The sequence below is a fragment of the Camponotus floridanus genome, unplaced genomic scaffold, assembly GCF_003227725.1.
Source record: "Camponotus floridanus strain SB8 unplaced genomic scaffold, Cflo_v7.5 scaffold9, whole genome shotgun sequence".
Taxonomy (NCBI): Eukaryota; Metazoa; Arthropoda; class Insecta; order Hymenoptera; family Formicidae; genus Camponotus; species Camponotus floridanus.
In genome coordinates this window covers 2,150,482-2,164,819 of record NW_020229860.1, presented here as the reverse complement: position 1 = coordinate 2,164,819, position 14,338 = coordinate 2,150,482, and the positions used below count along the sequence as shown (strand labels likewise).

Below are 14,338 nucleotides of genomic sequence, written 5' to 3'. Positions count from 1 at the left end.
TTCGCTCACGCGGCGCCGCTAAGCAGGCAATTGGGGTGGGCTCAAAGGGTTAATGTGACAAAGGTTTATATATCTCTTGAGGTCAAAGGTCTTTCGTAACATCTAACCTGCGAAAATTTCACCCAATGCAACGGTACAACTGCAACTTCCTTAGTTTGTTGATAATTTCTGCATTCGCTTGTTTGTATTACTCGCCGTGTTAAGGAGATAGCATCCAAAGAATTTTAATTAAATTACTTTATTTTAACACTTTGTAGTATATAAGATATTTCACATTTTATATATTAGAATAAATTGAGTTACATGTAAAAAAATACACAGAAATAATATATAGAATTATATAAGATTCCATTTTAAAGAAACTTTAATTATAATTAATATAATTTTAAAATTAAGATAATTTTAAAAGTTTAAAAACTACGAGAAAAAAAATATTGTTAATTATAAAAAATGTAAATAACATTATCTTCTAATATATATTTCTATATCATTAAAAACAACAAAGATGTTGATAATTGTCACAATAAATAAAGCATTTCAATTTCAAGAATTAAGAAATATTTCAGTTTCAATATACTAATCTATCTTTTTATCTATATTTTTTTGCAACAAGCAAATAATACTCAAATTACATACGTAGCATAATTTACATAATTAAATTGTAATATTATAAAGTAATGAAAATATGTATTTATGTATAATAGATGTTTTCGGAGATATATTAGACATGTGAAAATGATTTGTTACGATTTTGACATTAATTAATTATACTACTTATCGAGTCAGAGGCACCAGATTTGACGAATATTTGTTGAATTTTAAGCACACATGTGCGCATTCGCGAGTTTCGCAATGCGCAAACGAGGCTCGCGAGACCAAAAAGCTCGTACACTTATGAAAATGCATCGTGCATTAGTCGACGATAAATTTCCGCGGGTCAGGAAAACGAGTGCAACATGGTGTATTACGTGCAATGCTGCATCGTAATTAATATCTGCGCGCGAATATACGCGAACATACTGTCTGATTATGTGGTGAGGTAAATCTAATTTGCTGACATAGTTGAATGAAAAAATATGGCAATCGATGAGACCTGGTAATATTTTTACTTTACTGTTGTAGAGATATTTATCAAGTATTTATATTATTTTACATGTTTGTGATATATTAAATAAAGTAATACAATTTGCAATAATATAATATAGCAATATATGAAATAATTTTTGAAATAGTTAAAAAGATTGTTTTCAAAGGAAATGATAAACACATCATATTAATTTAGAATTTGCGAATATACTGGTAGATGTTAAATTATATTAAGTAAATACACTGAGACTTTATTATATGTTTCAACGTAAACAATTTGAGAGTAATGTAATTAAGTGAGGCACTTAATTACATTAACACCACGTCATGAAACGAAATGCAATTTCTGGTGAATGTGATATATGAACGACATTATAAAATTAATTGTACACGGAAAATAGAAACTCCGTTTTGTCATTTGTTAATTAAATATACGATGCTCACCGCAGAAATTCTCTTCTATTTATACATCTCTTTGAAATGAATTTTCATTATCCAAGATCAATCACATGTGTTTATCATGATATGTTGGTATTTATTTAAATTTTTAACTATAAAATGTAATTTACTTTCAATTTTTATAAGTTTAATACATTAATCGAAAATGAAATCTGCGTTTAATTAATATATTATGCAATTGAATTCATTTCAATATTAATGCTATTAATAATTAAGTTTATATGTATTATCATACAAATTGCAAATTACATTATTTGTCATTTTTATTAAATTTTACGAAGTATACTTAAAATAGTATACCTAAACTTTTAATATTGTACTTTTGATTCATTGGCTCAGCTCATCTTATTCTTCTTTTAAAAAGAGAGTCACGCGCAGGTATTAAAAGCACGCAGAATTGATATAAGCATACAGGCTTGATAGAAAAGCAAAAGCGTTTTTTAAAGGTCAAGTTATCAGGACAGCATGTTACGCATGGAAATTTCAAAGGATGCAAGAGTAGAATAGACTTAGTTCGTGTTCGATGAAACATCGATCGCTTAGTTGAGCATCAGGATTTCATCTTATCAGGAGAATGAGAAGCACGTCAGCGCATGTATATCAGGATACCTTATTAAGAGTTTTATAAGTGTCGGTATTAATTAATAATTATAAAAGTATCAGATAGTTAGGAAAGTGAAGATAGTCGCAAGGATCTTATGAACTTAAATAAAAAAAAAAGTAGTAACGTCAATTATCTCGACCGGTATTTAATATCACTATTAATATTAGCAAGATTTTAATATAAGAAATAATAAATTTAAATATCTTAGAAAGATTTTTTGGCACATAAATATATCGCCAAATTGTTGAATAAAAAATTATACTGAAGGGTATTTTATTATATGCAACTCCCTTCATATAAATTACAGACTCGACAATATATTTGAGTGTAATTGCGGAAGGAAGGCTCTCGAGTAACTTAATGCTTGATAAGTCTCAATTAATAAATAAATCATTCCCGACAGGAACAGGATGCCTTTCCGTAGGAATAACGATCAGCCTTCGCCTTCGTGAACAAGACGGGAGAATAGACAATAGGGTCTCGTGAACGACCGATCAAGGTCGTTTCCCATGGCTGGGATGAAAGAGGTCGGTGACCGGCACCACAAAGTTCATAAAAGAGCACATAGGATCCTTCGTCCTCAGTTTCTCGGCAGTTCTCGAACCGTCTGGATCGTCTCTTGTATTTAATGCACATTTATGCGCGATATAATTTTATAATTTATGTCTTCGTCGGGCTTTAGAAATTTTGTTTATGTGATTAACTCAATTTCTGTGATATAATGATTGAAGAACATATTGTGGCAATTTGAAAATCATTGTTCTCTCTGATTTTTACTGTTTTTAATTCATATACTGCAGAAAACTCCAAAGTTTTTTTTTATTTACTTGTGTTGCTAATTTATTAATATCTATGTGAAGCAATTCTTTGTTCAATATTTTTCAGTAATTTTTCAGTAATTTTTGTGTGTGATATAGTCGAATATTTGATATATACATCTAATGCTTTTTTTCTTTTTAGAAAAAGGAATAAAAAATTAATGAAGAAAAAAAGAAAAAGGAAGAAAGGAAAAAAGAGCGTAATTTTTTAAAATTATACTGTCTATATTTTTTGCTTGTTAATAATGTAAAATGTTTCATAATATGTAAGTAAAACAAAAAATTAAAGATAGCAAATAAGAATAATATAGAAAAAATTTGTAACTATTTATCCTATTTGATTGTCTTGTGTGTATATTTGTTATATATTTGTCGAATTCTGTATCGTTTACTTGTCTTCACATAAAACATTTAAAATTTTTATTCTGCTTTTCAAATATGTTATCATTAATTTTTAATAATTATTATTTCAATCAAAAAATTACTAAAATATTAAGAGAATTATTAAGATATAACAAGTTCAATAAGTTCGAAACTGTGAGAGTAAGGTAAAATATATAAATATTTATATAAACATCTTTTATTATTTTTTATTCTTTTATTTATTTTATTCTCTTTATATTTATATCAAAATTTTTTATTTATTTTCATATCTGAATTTAATATCTCTGAAGTTCAAAATATCAGGAAACATTCTATATATTATAAATATTTTATATATTTACTGCAAATATATACACACAATATAATATGCAGCTCAAATAAAACTCAATTTGTGTGATAAAAATTTGATAAATAGGAATTTTTATTAGAATTGGCTTTTTGGTTTGAACCGCGTAAATTCTTTATTTGATTTTAATGTTTCGTGAATATTTCAGTTCATTGATGCCAGTATCATTCCTTCTTGATGAAGCAAAAAAATGTTAAAATCAAATAAAGAATTAATGCGGCTTAAAGCTGAAAGTCAATTCTAATATTCATGTACACTGCGAAAATCTGGAATATTAAATATGAATCTTTTATGGCACATACATTATGATATATGAAAGTTCGATGACACAATCGATCGGCGATAGCTTATCACTCGCAGTAGTATTAGTTTCCATACAGCATGGATTAAAAAAATGTAAAAATTACTTACCTAATGGATGATTAGATTGCAAATTGTAGTCATCGACTTGTAACGTGCTGTTCGGTCCTGTCCTGATGAATCTAACCACATGATATTGGTTGTCGTTAACTTTCACGCCAACCTCACCGATTGGATGGTCATTGGTACCCATGTTATAAACCGCAAAAACGTTACCTTCCACCTATGTGACAAGAATAAATTATAACTGTAATTTTTACTCTTGATTCATGCAAATAATTTAACGAAATAGAAAATTATATAATATATAGGTTGAAAAAATTAAAAAACGTATTTAAGTATAATATTAAAATATAATATATAAAATATATTTTGAGTATATATTTCTACTAATAAGATTTAATAAATTGAAAAATTTATATATGTCCGTACTAACAATTTCTATTTCGAGATAATCGTTACTCGACGCAGATTCTATCCTAAGCAACACGGCATCATTAACGCCGGTGACGAAACCCAAGGCCACGGTGTCCCTCTTCATTTCCGGCCGACGCTCAGGCGGAAAAGTATATGTGATAATCCCTCTTCCGGCCCCAAATTCATAAGCGATAGCCTCTGCAAAAAATTTTGATAGTACATTTAATTTTTGAGATAATATTTTTCTTTTACATTTAAATTTTAACGTTTTTAAGAAGTTATTTCCTTTTCAATATAATGCTATTATTGTAAGTTAAAGATATTATATAAAATACACACACATATGTGATGAAATATTAACAAAAAATGATAAAATAAGTCCGAAATTGTTCATTACATTTCTATACAAAACGCAAAATCTTTTTTTTTTTGGTAATTCTATAAATATATAAAGTTAAATATAGAAAAGATATATATATATATATATATATATATATATATATATATTTAGTAAATGTATATCGAGATTAATTTTATTAATTAATATAATCAAACAATTAATATAAAATTGTAAATACAATTGAATAATTAATATCTTAAATTATTTTATATTTTATAAAAATTAAAATAAATTTTATAAAAATTATATTTTATAAAAATTAAAATAAATATTCATATATCATTTATAAGATCTTTTTACTTTTTTAAGTTCATAATATCGTCAATTTCATTATTAATATGAATTATATTATTAGAATTCATTTATATTTTACAATAATTTCATTATAATCTTTGTAACCAATTTTTTATGCAGTTGAATTTTTTGAGTCTTGATATATATTTAATTTAGACAAACAATTTTTTATCTTTTTATCTCTTTTTAAATTAATATTTATATTATTTAATACATATTCTATTTAAATTGAAATAAAATTGCAAAGAGTACTACTCTTCTGTAATAATTCATTATTGCAAAATCTTAGTTGCCTTTTAATCCGCTTACAGATAAGTATGAATCTATTAACAATATAATAAAAAGACTAGCGTAACCTGATATAATAAAAAGACTAGCGTAAACTGATAAGTCGCTTTACACATTTTTTTCTTCTGTTTCTTTACCATCATTACAGGTCGGCCCAGTGAAACTTGTCATGTCGCAATCGCATGTGTAACTATTCCACTGCTGTACACACGTGCCATGATTGGCGCAGAGATCATGCGTGCATTTCTTGCCCGGATGTAAGTTGCTATAAATATCACATCCGGATGTGACGAGTGAACTCGGCACAACGGCATCGGTAATGAGATCGGTGCTTTCCCCGCTGAGATCCAACGACGCTAAACATCCCTCGAATCCGTGACGACTGAGAATCTGCTTCGGCAATTGGCCGTATTGCGTTTTCTCCACTCCGCCTGAAAGAAATAAAAGAAACATTAATTTTTGTTGACACAACTTTTAATTTCAAAGATGAATATTTGGGAGATAAAAATTCAAAACATATAGTAGAATAAAGACGGAACATAAAACGAAATCGAAATGTAGTCAAGTTAAATCGAGATCATCTTTCTTGCAAATTCGTGTCGAATCCGCGGATTCTCTCACAATCGCGCCTGTTCGACGGACCGAAACGACCGCATGTCCGGTCGATTTCGCCACCATAAATCCTGCGGGATCGTCGCTGGCCGAAAATTATTTCAACAATCTTCCGTCCAATGGTCACACATTATACTCTGTATATTGTGCGTGCAGGAATTTCGAAATGAGACTGAGTAGCTAATTAGCTTGTATACAATTTCGATACACATTTCTCTCGACTAGCACGATGACATGTGAGAGATATTTTTCGGACATATTCATTTTTAAAGATTTTTTAATTTCAAAGGATTGTTCAAAGGATTATTCAAAGAATTGTTCAAAGGATTTTTTAATTTCAAAGGATTGTTCAGAAAAACTTGAATTTAAAAATTACTAATTGAATTTGCAAATACGATTAACGTAAATGATGAGGAAAATTGAAAGAAATATGTAATTGTGTACACTAGTACACATTTGTACTAAAGATAGAATCAATTAAAGATAGAAAAAATCTCTTTATGTAAAGAATAAAATAGATAATACGACTTTATCCAAAAAAATTTCAATGATTAAAATTTTGTTAATTATAAACAAATTTTACAAAAATTATTAACAGCACAAATTGATAATAACTTGAAACAAATTCTTATTAATCATGAGATCTTTTTTGAAAAAAATAATTCCGTATATTCTTCTTTTCGTATTTTATCTATTATAAGATATTCGTACTATCTATATAAAATATTCATACTATTAATGTGCATATAATGTATTTATTTATATAAAATTAATCTATATATAGTCTATATAAAATGTATTATTTATTAAATGTGTCGTATGATCTGTTATAAAATATTTAAAAGATAGAAATGTGTATATCGAATTTTATAAGCACTATGTCTGTATTAAGTATCTAATCAAATAAGTATTAAGATATCTTATCAAAAAGATGACTTAAAAATTATGGTTAATTGGAGTTTCGAATTTAGGCTGACAATTTATGGTCTCCTACGATAGATCTTGCAATGCGTGAACGCGGTTTTGCAATTGTAATTGAAGAATAATTGATGGTTTGCTAATTTATGCTAGCTCGACAGTGACCGATAGATTTATTAATGAATTAAGCAACGGGAACGGTATGATACGGATTTAATTACTGATGGATGATTCATAGCGCATTATGCTGATTCCGTAACAGAATTACAAATTAGTATTGTTATTATCGTTAATATCGTATTCTTAATATCGTTCAGATTACATTTTGTATATATTAATTTGATACGCTGATGATTGGAAATATCTATGATTGCAAATATCTATGATAAATGTTGTTTTAGAAATCGATATATTATAACTTATATAAAATTATAACTTATATAAAATTATAACTTATATAAACTCGTGATTTTCATGATTTTCATTGAAACTCTGATGATGTTTTGAAAATTAAATTGTGCACAATGTTTGTTGTATCTATTAGAAACATCAATGAATCATACATTTTTTCATATAGTGCGACATTGTCTTTCGTAAGTCTTACGAATGGTCTTAACAGATAACGGAATAATACTGTGTCTATTACAAAGATAAAGTCAATTAATACTCTGCACAGATCTCTTACGTCGTTCCTTGTTGATTGTTTGAAGAGAAGCTACTCGCTTATACACAAATGATATAATAATTGTCATGCGATGTCTTCGCGCAGTTTATTCTAGCTCTATAGCCTTCGAATTAATTGCGTGCTTACGTAAAAAGCGCAGAGAATTCTGTTAATAAATAATTCTTTATGTTATTGACAATGAAGAATTGATTGATTGAAATCACGCGTTAGCGTGACAAAAGAAACACTTCGCATTAAAAGGGATATTTCTACAAATAATATAATATTTAGTTAAGCAGTTGATTAGTTTGAATTAGCTGAAATAATTTAGAATTAAAATATAAATGTAAATTTAAAAGAAATATAGATAAATAACTAAGATATATATATTTTATATATTTTATGTATATATAAAATATATAAAAAATAAAGATTTATTCTTTTCCATTTATATAAGCATATTTAAAACTTGTACGTGTATAGTGTCAGTTAGAACAAAATTACAATCAATATCTACACCTCAATGTATATCAAGGTCGAGATTATCGAAGAGAGATTGGCCAAATGTAAATAATTACCCAGCAAAGAAAAAACTATCTTATCAAATATAATGTTTAAGGCAATACGATAAATTTCATAACATTTTATGATTGATATGCCGTATATGAAAAGAGAAAAAAATGATTTCCTACATTTTATAAATAACTTTTTTGTAGTGTTTTTAATTAGAACTTATTCTTCTTCTTCTTCTTCTTCTTCTCATTATTATTATTACTAATAGAATTAGTTAAATTTTTTATATTCTGATAATCGCTATTTTCAAAAAGCAAATCTTTCATAAAAGTAATTTATTTTATGCTTTTTTAATTAAAAATTATCACGTACTGTTAATAATAAACCGTGTCATATAAAAAAATGTGATTGCATTGGAGGACGTAATAAATTATTAAAAATAATTATTAACGAAAAATATTAATCACATTTAAACACGCTTATGTATTGAACCTATCTCGATTGCTCGGTCTTATCAACGAGCAATATCATTTATCAGAGTTTTGTCGAATTGTCATCAAATCGCATTAATCATGGTAACCGTGAACCATCCGTTCTTACGAATTTAATCTTACATTTGCGGGTGCGCTGTGGTTGAAGGCCGGATGTGCGGCTTGCTGAGTTAGTTGTAGTCACGGAGCCGATCATTTCACACCTCAAACAGTCGTCTATGCACCGTCATTGAAAGCGTGTGAATTCAAATTATCAATCCAAGCTTGTCGACAAACTCGAGAACTACGCGACCGCAGTGGTGCTTTGCAAATCAGTCGACGTGCGATAAGAAAATGATAATAATCGAGATACATATATAATAGATAAAAATTTAATTATTTTTTAAAGACTATTAAATCTACATAAATTACACGTTTCCGTCATAAGTTATATATCGTTATGTCTCTTTGCAATCTTATCTTACTAATTTCGATCGTTGGCTTCTCAACATCATCGTCGATAATCCGACCGCAAAGTTTGTTGATCATACGTCTCTTACCGCAATCGACAAGTCTAGGGGATATAGCAGATAGATGGAAAAAAGTGCATCCAGAGCCGAAAGCACCACAAATACAGATACATTTGATGAAGAGTTACGTCTCATCGGACGAGAAGTGGGCATTTAGCAATGAGTACAAATATTCGGGTGAAGATTACGAGTACGTATAAACGATAACGAATTCATATGAAAAAAGCTGAGAAAATAGATGCATATGTGTTCGTGCGTATATGATGTGTGTATATGTTAAGCCGGCTTAGAATTAGTTTGCATACTACGCGTATGAAAAGTTCTAATTCTGGGGACTGGGGACCTTTCAAGTCTGTGGCTTGAAGCTCGCCTTGATTGCTATCGAATAATATCAGGTCAAACGAAAGAATTAGCATTAGCTTAATGCCAGAACGTTTTCATTCGATACATCGACGAAACGTTAAATTTTATTCAATATTCTATGAGGCTTGTTCCGAATGTCCGACAAAAAAATTAGGAATTGAAATCTTAAAGTTCAAAGTGTGTTAAATTGAATTAGCCGTGCACGTGTTCAGAATTCACGCTATGATGGATACACTTCCTAAGTTTGGTTTCGAACCAGTAATTTGAATTCTACATCCCGAAATCCATATAATGTTTCCGCTTCGCCGTACATCACGACAGACTTCGTGTTGATTTGCAAATTATACATTTGCACAGAAGAATTTTTCTTAAGTTTCTCAAGAACTAACTTTACTTTATTTCAATGTAGACGCCGCATATGCTATAACATTTGTTATATAGATATTTTTTTAAAAATAACTTATCGTATTTGATAAATGAAATGAATCACGTAACTTGGACGAGTCATATATATGACATTTTCGAGTTACTTGTTTCTGATAAATTGATATCTTCAAGTGCTTGACGTCTATAAAAGATTCAACATGATTAAAAATTAATAATGAGTCATACAATATTAAATTAATTAATAAAAATATAATTTTTTAATAAAGCGCGTTGTTTTTGATCCGGAAATGCCTGAGCCAAAAGTGAAAGGTGTTCTTGACGTCAAACATATATATAGAAATTTAATAACTACGATAATCTTATACGATTTTTATCATGAATCGATTAGTGACGCGGCGAAAGCAACATCAATGACAGATGAGAAGAAAGTTTCGCGAGTTGAAACTGATGATATTGATACGGGAGAAAAGAAAAAACAAAACAATGCCAGTGTTCAGGATGTCGTGATGCCTGACGAGTTTATTCCACAAATTGGATTTAGAAATATTATAACAGCACCTACATACTGCCCGGCAGGACAAAGAATGGATAACAGGGGACGTTGTAGAACTATTATGTAAGTAGTTTCTCCCATTTAATGATAAAATTGTTATTAACATCATGATTGTAAATTTTAGTATACTCTACAAAATTATAAAATATGGCTTTTTTAATTTATGGAACATGATTACCGACTTATTAGTACATTTCGTTTAAGATTTAATAATCGAATGTTTTATGTTTTTCTGTTATAGAATGTGAAAAAAGGAAAAGGAGAAGATAAAAAGGGTAATATTTAAATATAATTGGATTATTTTAGTCATTAAAATCAATTTTAGTCAGATTTTCAGATTTGTAGTGAGAGAATTGTAATGAGAGAATGAAAATTATTTTGTTTTATTAATAAAATACTAAATACTATATGTGCATTGTTCTACATTCGAATATATAATTAATACAAGGCACGCGTCATGTAATTCATATAATTGTAGAAGTTTTCCAAATTTACTGAAAGTATGTTCTGATATACACGTTTTTCAAATTTAATGTGCGCTGTATTTTGCTACCATATTCTGTACATTTGTAGTGAAAACAAAATAAATAATATATATATGCAATGGAGGAGCTCTATTTACATCGCTACAGTTTTGAAATTCATATTATATGTATTTTCTTTTATGAGTTGGCAAAATATTAAATCCTGACAAGTATAGAAACATTTTCACAATAAAAGAAAGAAAAAAATGATTTAAATATTTTCAAAAATAAAATTAGAGAGAATACAAATGCTACATTTGTTATAATTCACAACTAAACAAATTTGACGATAAATACAATAATACTTATACGAAATGGTTAATAATTCATTAAACTAATTAAGAATCCAATATATGAATGACGTGTTTAACTTATACAATAAAACGGATTGGAAATGTAAATTACTGACTAATTTAATTAAATTAATATTGGAGATATATTCTGTTATATTTTATTGTTATAATATCTCAAATGAAATTGTCAAGTGGAATCCTAATTAAATGCGTTGTGTAACACATACAGTATGTAACAGGAACTTTACATAGAGAAAGTATGACAATCAGATTATCATAATTGAAAAGTGGATAAGAGTAAAGAAAATTTAATCATATTTTAGGAAATAATCTAAAAAAATTTTTTTAATGCTTCCAATAGAGGGAGATTTCTGAATTTTTAATAATTAATTATATTCTGCAATATTCATTGTTAGTTAAATTTAATATTGCATCGCTATGAAACTATTTTTTTCGTGCAGCAAATACATATATTTTACTACAAAATGTTAGACCTTTACTATTCTGTTACATCAATAAGTAAAGAGGAGATACTTAAGAAAGTTAGAATATATAGAATTATTAAAAAAATTAGAATATATAGAATTCAAAATCTCGAAGGCTTTTATTTACACACACATATTGTAAAATAATAATAATTAAAATAAAAAATTTTTAATTTAAATATTTCATCTTACTTCAATCTCTTACCCTTCTTAAATTTATTTTAACTAAAGAATATATAACATTTATTATCTTCGTATTTATCATTTTTAGATTTCAATATCTTGTTTCAGACGTAGTTTGGCTGCTTTTTTTTTAAATATATTAAAATATTCCCACTCGTTGCTATTGTCATTTTCACACTATGCTAATCTGAACAACAGAACAACGCGAATTCTCTATGGAACTTTCTATAAGAAAGTCTTTTATTCCTTATAAGAATTATATAGAAGCAAAGACAGCACAAACTTAGATTTATAATTATATAATTAAGAATTTAAAAATACTTGGATTGGATACAATTGCATATTATATCTGTTTTGTAGATAATGTTAAAATAAATAGTTTATTGCATTTTATGACGTTTGTAGCCCTTTCGACTTACCTATATACAAAATGCCATCAAGATCGAGATTCTCATTGCTGCCCTGGCTGTTGACAGCGGTCACATGATCATCTACAGCGAGGGTATGTCTCTTTGAGGCAGGTCTACCGATGCTGACGGCGTGCCACTTGCCATCGTTCAATTTGGACTTGGAGGTGTCTCTGACCCTGACGGCCCCATCGCCAAGGTCAAACACGTAATGAACGTGTCCGTTAACCAACTCGACTGCAATGAAGTCATGTTCCCTTCCGGCGTTATAAAGGATCAAGCCGTTCGCCTCACGCGTTTTAAACTGGAAAACAATATGTAGATTTATAAACGGAGGATATTTTGCGGTTTATCATTTTTTTTTGGTTGACGATGAAACTTTTATTGTTTGATAATGAAAAAGCATGGATGCAATTTAACTACTTCAAATTTTTTTTTCGATTAGTTTGCACAATGCAATTGCACTTTTTGAAAATATCTACGTAATTTTTTTTATATAGATCGATTTTTCGATATCTAGTATGTCCATGTATAAATATATTCAGATAAAGTCATTGAAAGAGTGAGCTTGACCAAATATATTTCATACTTTATTCTGATATGCATTTTTTTATTCTGACATATTTTAAAATTTTAAATTGAAAAAAATATGATAAATGAATACAAGAATCTCGATGTTTCCATAAAGCATTGCTAAAAAATGGCCAGAAAAATTGTGAATAAAAGAGTCAATGGTTTGTTACAAATATAATTGTTATAAATATTAATCTTTACCTGAAAATAGATATTGGTCTCCACATACGCTTTGAGCACTGGAAGGCCCACAAAAGTGTGTTTGGAAGTGAAGGTTACCGGATGATGAACCGGATGGTTTCTCTTCCCGAATTTGCCGGTAACTCTGATGATGGGCGTAACACCTTGGTGCGAGGTTTGATGGCTTCCAGCGCTGCGCGCAATCTCCAAATACGGATATCCGTTGAACCAAATCTGCTGCAGTTGGCCTACGAAATGTGGTATGTCCTCGCCCGTGTGAAGATATCCGCCTACATGGAGGGTACGAAACTCCAAGATGCTCTGCTTTCCCAATTGCGTCTCCACTATTTTTATTACAACAAACGATTTGTCATTCTTAATTAAGATAACAACAAAAGCTATTATGCTGTGTTCATATCGCAATATCAATAAAATAATTAAAAGTTGCTTTTTATATTTAAATCGTATGATATTATCGAGAAGATATTAGAAGAGATTGAATATTTTGCTACAGATTTTTGATTAATTTTATTATTTATAATACAAGAAATAATTTATAGATAAAAGATATTGACACTTGAAAGATATTTTACAATATTATTATTAATTAAATTCTGTTTTTCCAAAACAAATACCAGAAAATTATATCAAATGAAAAATTATATTTTTTATAAAATTTATTTCTTTCATGTTTCGCGATATTGAAAATATTATAAAATAAAAAATCTACAGAGATACAAAATATAACTGTATATTTCATGTTAATATTTGTATGTGTAAGTTTAATGATTTCGTAAACTAAAGTATATTATATTTACAATACATCTCATTAGATGCGATAAATTAATCGAAAAAAACCTGATAAAAATTTCTAAAAATTTGCAAGTTTACAAAATTTTAGTACTTAAACGGGTCTTGAACTATTCTGAGTTCAAGACAGAAACCGCATGTGCCTCGCTGTGCAGTAATTATCGTTGTTCCAGCGCGATCGATTGCACCGAAGTAAAGGGCTATTGCAATTTAGGTTATTGCCACCTAACTCAATATTGCCGGCACTCGCCGTCAGTTTAATAGGGTGATTTGGCAGACAGCTTTGCGAGGGTGGCTGTTTCACAACGGCTACTGTGGTTGGCTATGGAGATTGTTTTATAGATTGGAGCTGGCCTGATTGGTAAGCCCAGAATGCGCGCGTGGATTATTTATCGATATTAATAAGATATTCTGAGA

The 14,338-nt window shown here is 28.7% G+C and overlaps 2 protein-coding genes across 3 annotated transcripts in view; one reads left to right on the top strand and one right to left on the bottom strand.

Annotated features, from left to right (window-relative positions):
- LOC105257546 (neurexin-1) overlaps window positions 1-14,338 on the bottom strand; it is a 212,841-nt gene that overhangs the window by 23,144 nt on the left and 175,359 nt on the right. For both annotated transcript variants that reach the window (XM_025414874.1, XM_011268232.3), the window contains 5 exons: window positions 13,133-13,455; window positions 12,371-12,662; window positions 5,594-5,887; window positions 4,494-4,672; window positions 4,109-4,280 (listed from right to left, as the gene is read on the bottom strand). In XM_025414874.1, the coding sequence (XP_025270659.1) occupies window positions 4,109-4,280; window positions 4,494-4,672; window positions 5,594-5,887; window positions 12,371-12,662; window positions 13,133-13,455 (1,260 nt within the window). The remainder of the gene's footprint in view (window positions 1-4,108; window positions 4,281-4,493; window positions 4,673-5,593; window positions 5,888-12,370; window positions 12,663-13,132; window positions 13,456-14,338) is intronic.
- Window positions 8,771-11,190, top strand: LOC105257545. The gene is made up of 3 exons (XM_011268231.3): window positions 8,771-9,353; window positions 10,302-10,529; window positions 10,708-11,190. Exons 1-3 carry the CDS (start codon window positions 9,094-9,096, stop codon window positions 10,712-10,714), a joined length of 495 nt encoding a protein of 164 aa, XP_011266533.1. The 5' UTR covers window positions 8,771-9,093; the 3' UTR covers window positions 10,715-11,190.

Bases quoted from the DNA above. Each gene is read 5' to 3' on its own strand.
- LOC105257545 (XM_011268231.3), top strand. From the start codon at position 9,094: ATGTCTCTTTGCAATCTTATCTTACTAATTTCGATCGTTGGCTTCTCA. The intron at 9,354-10,301 runs GTACGTATAAAC...TGAATCGATTAG, and splicing joins TATTCGGGTGAAGATTACGA to TGACGCGGCGAAAGCAACAT.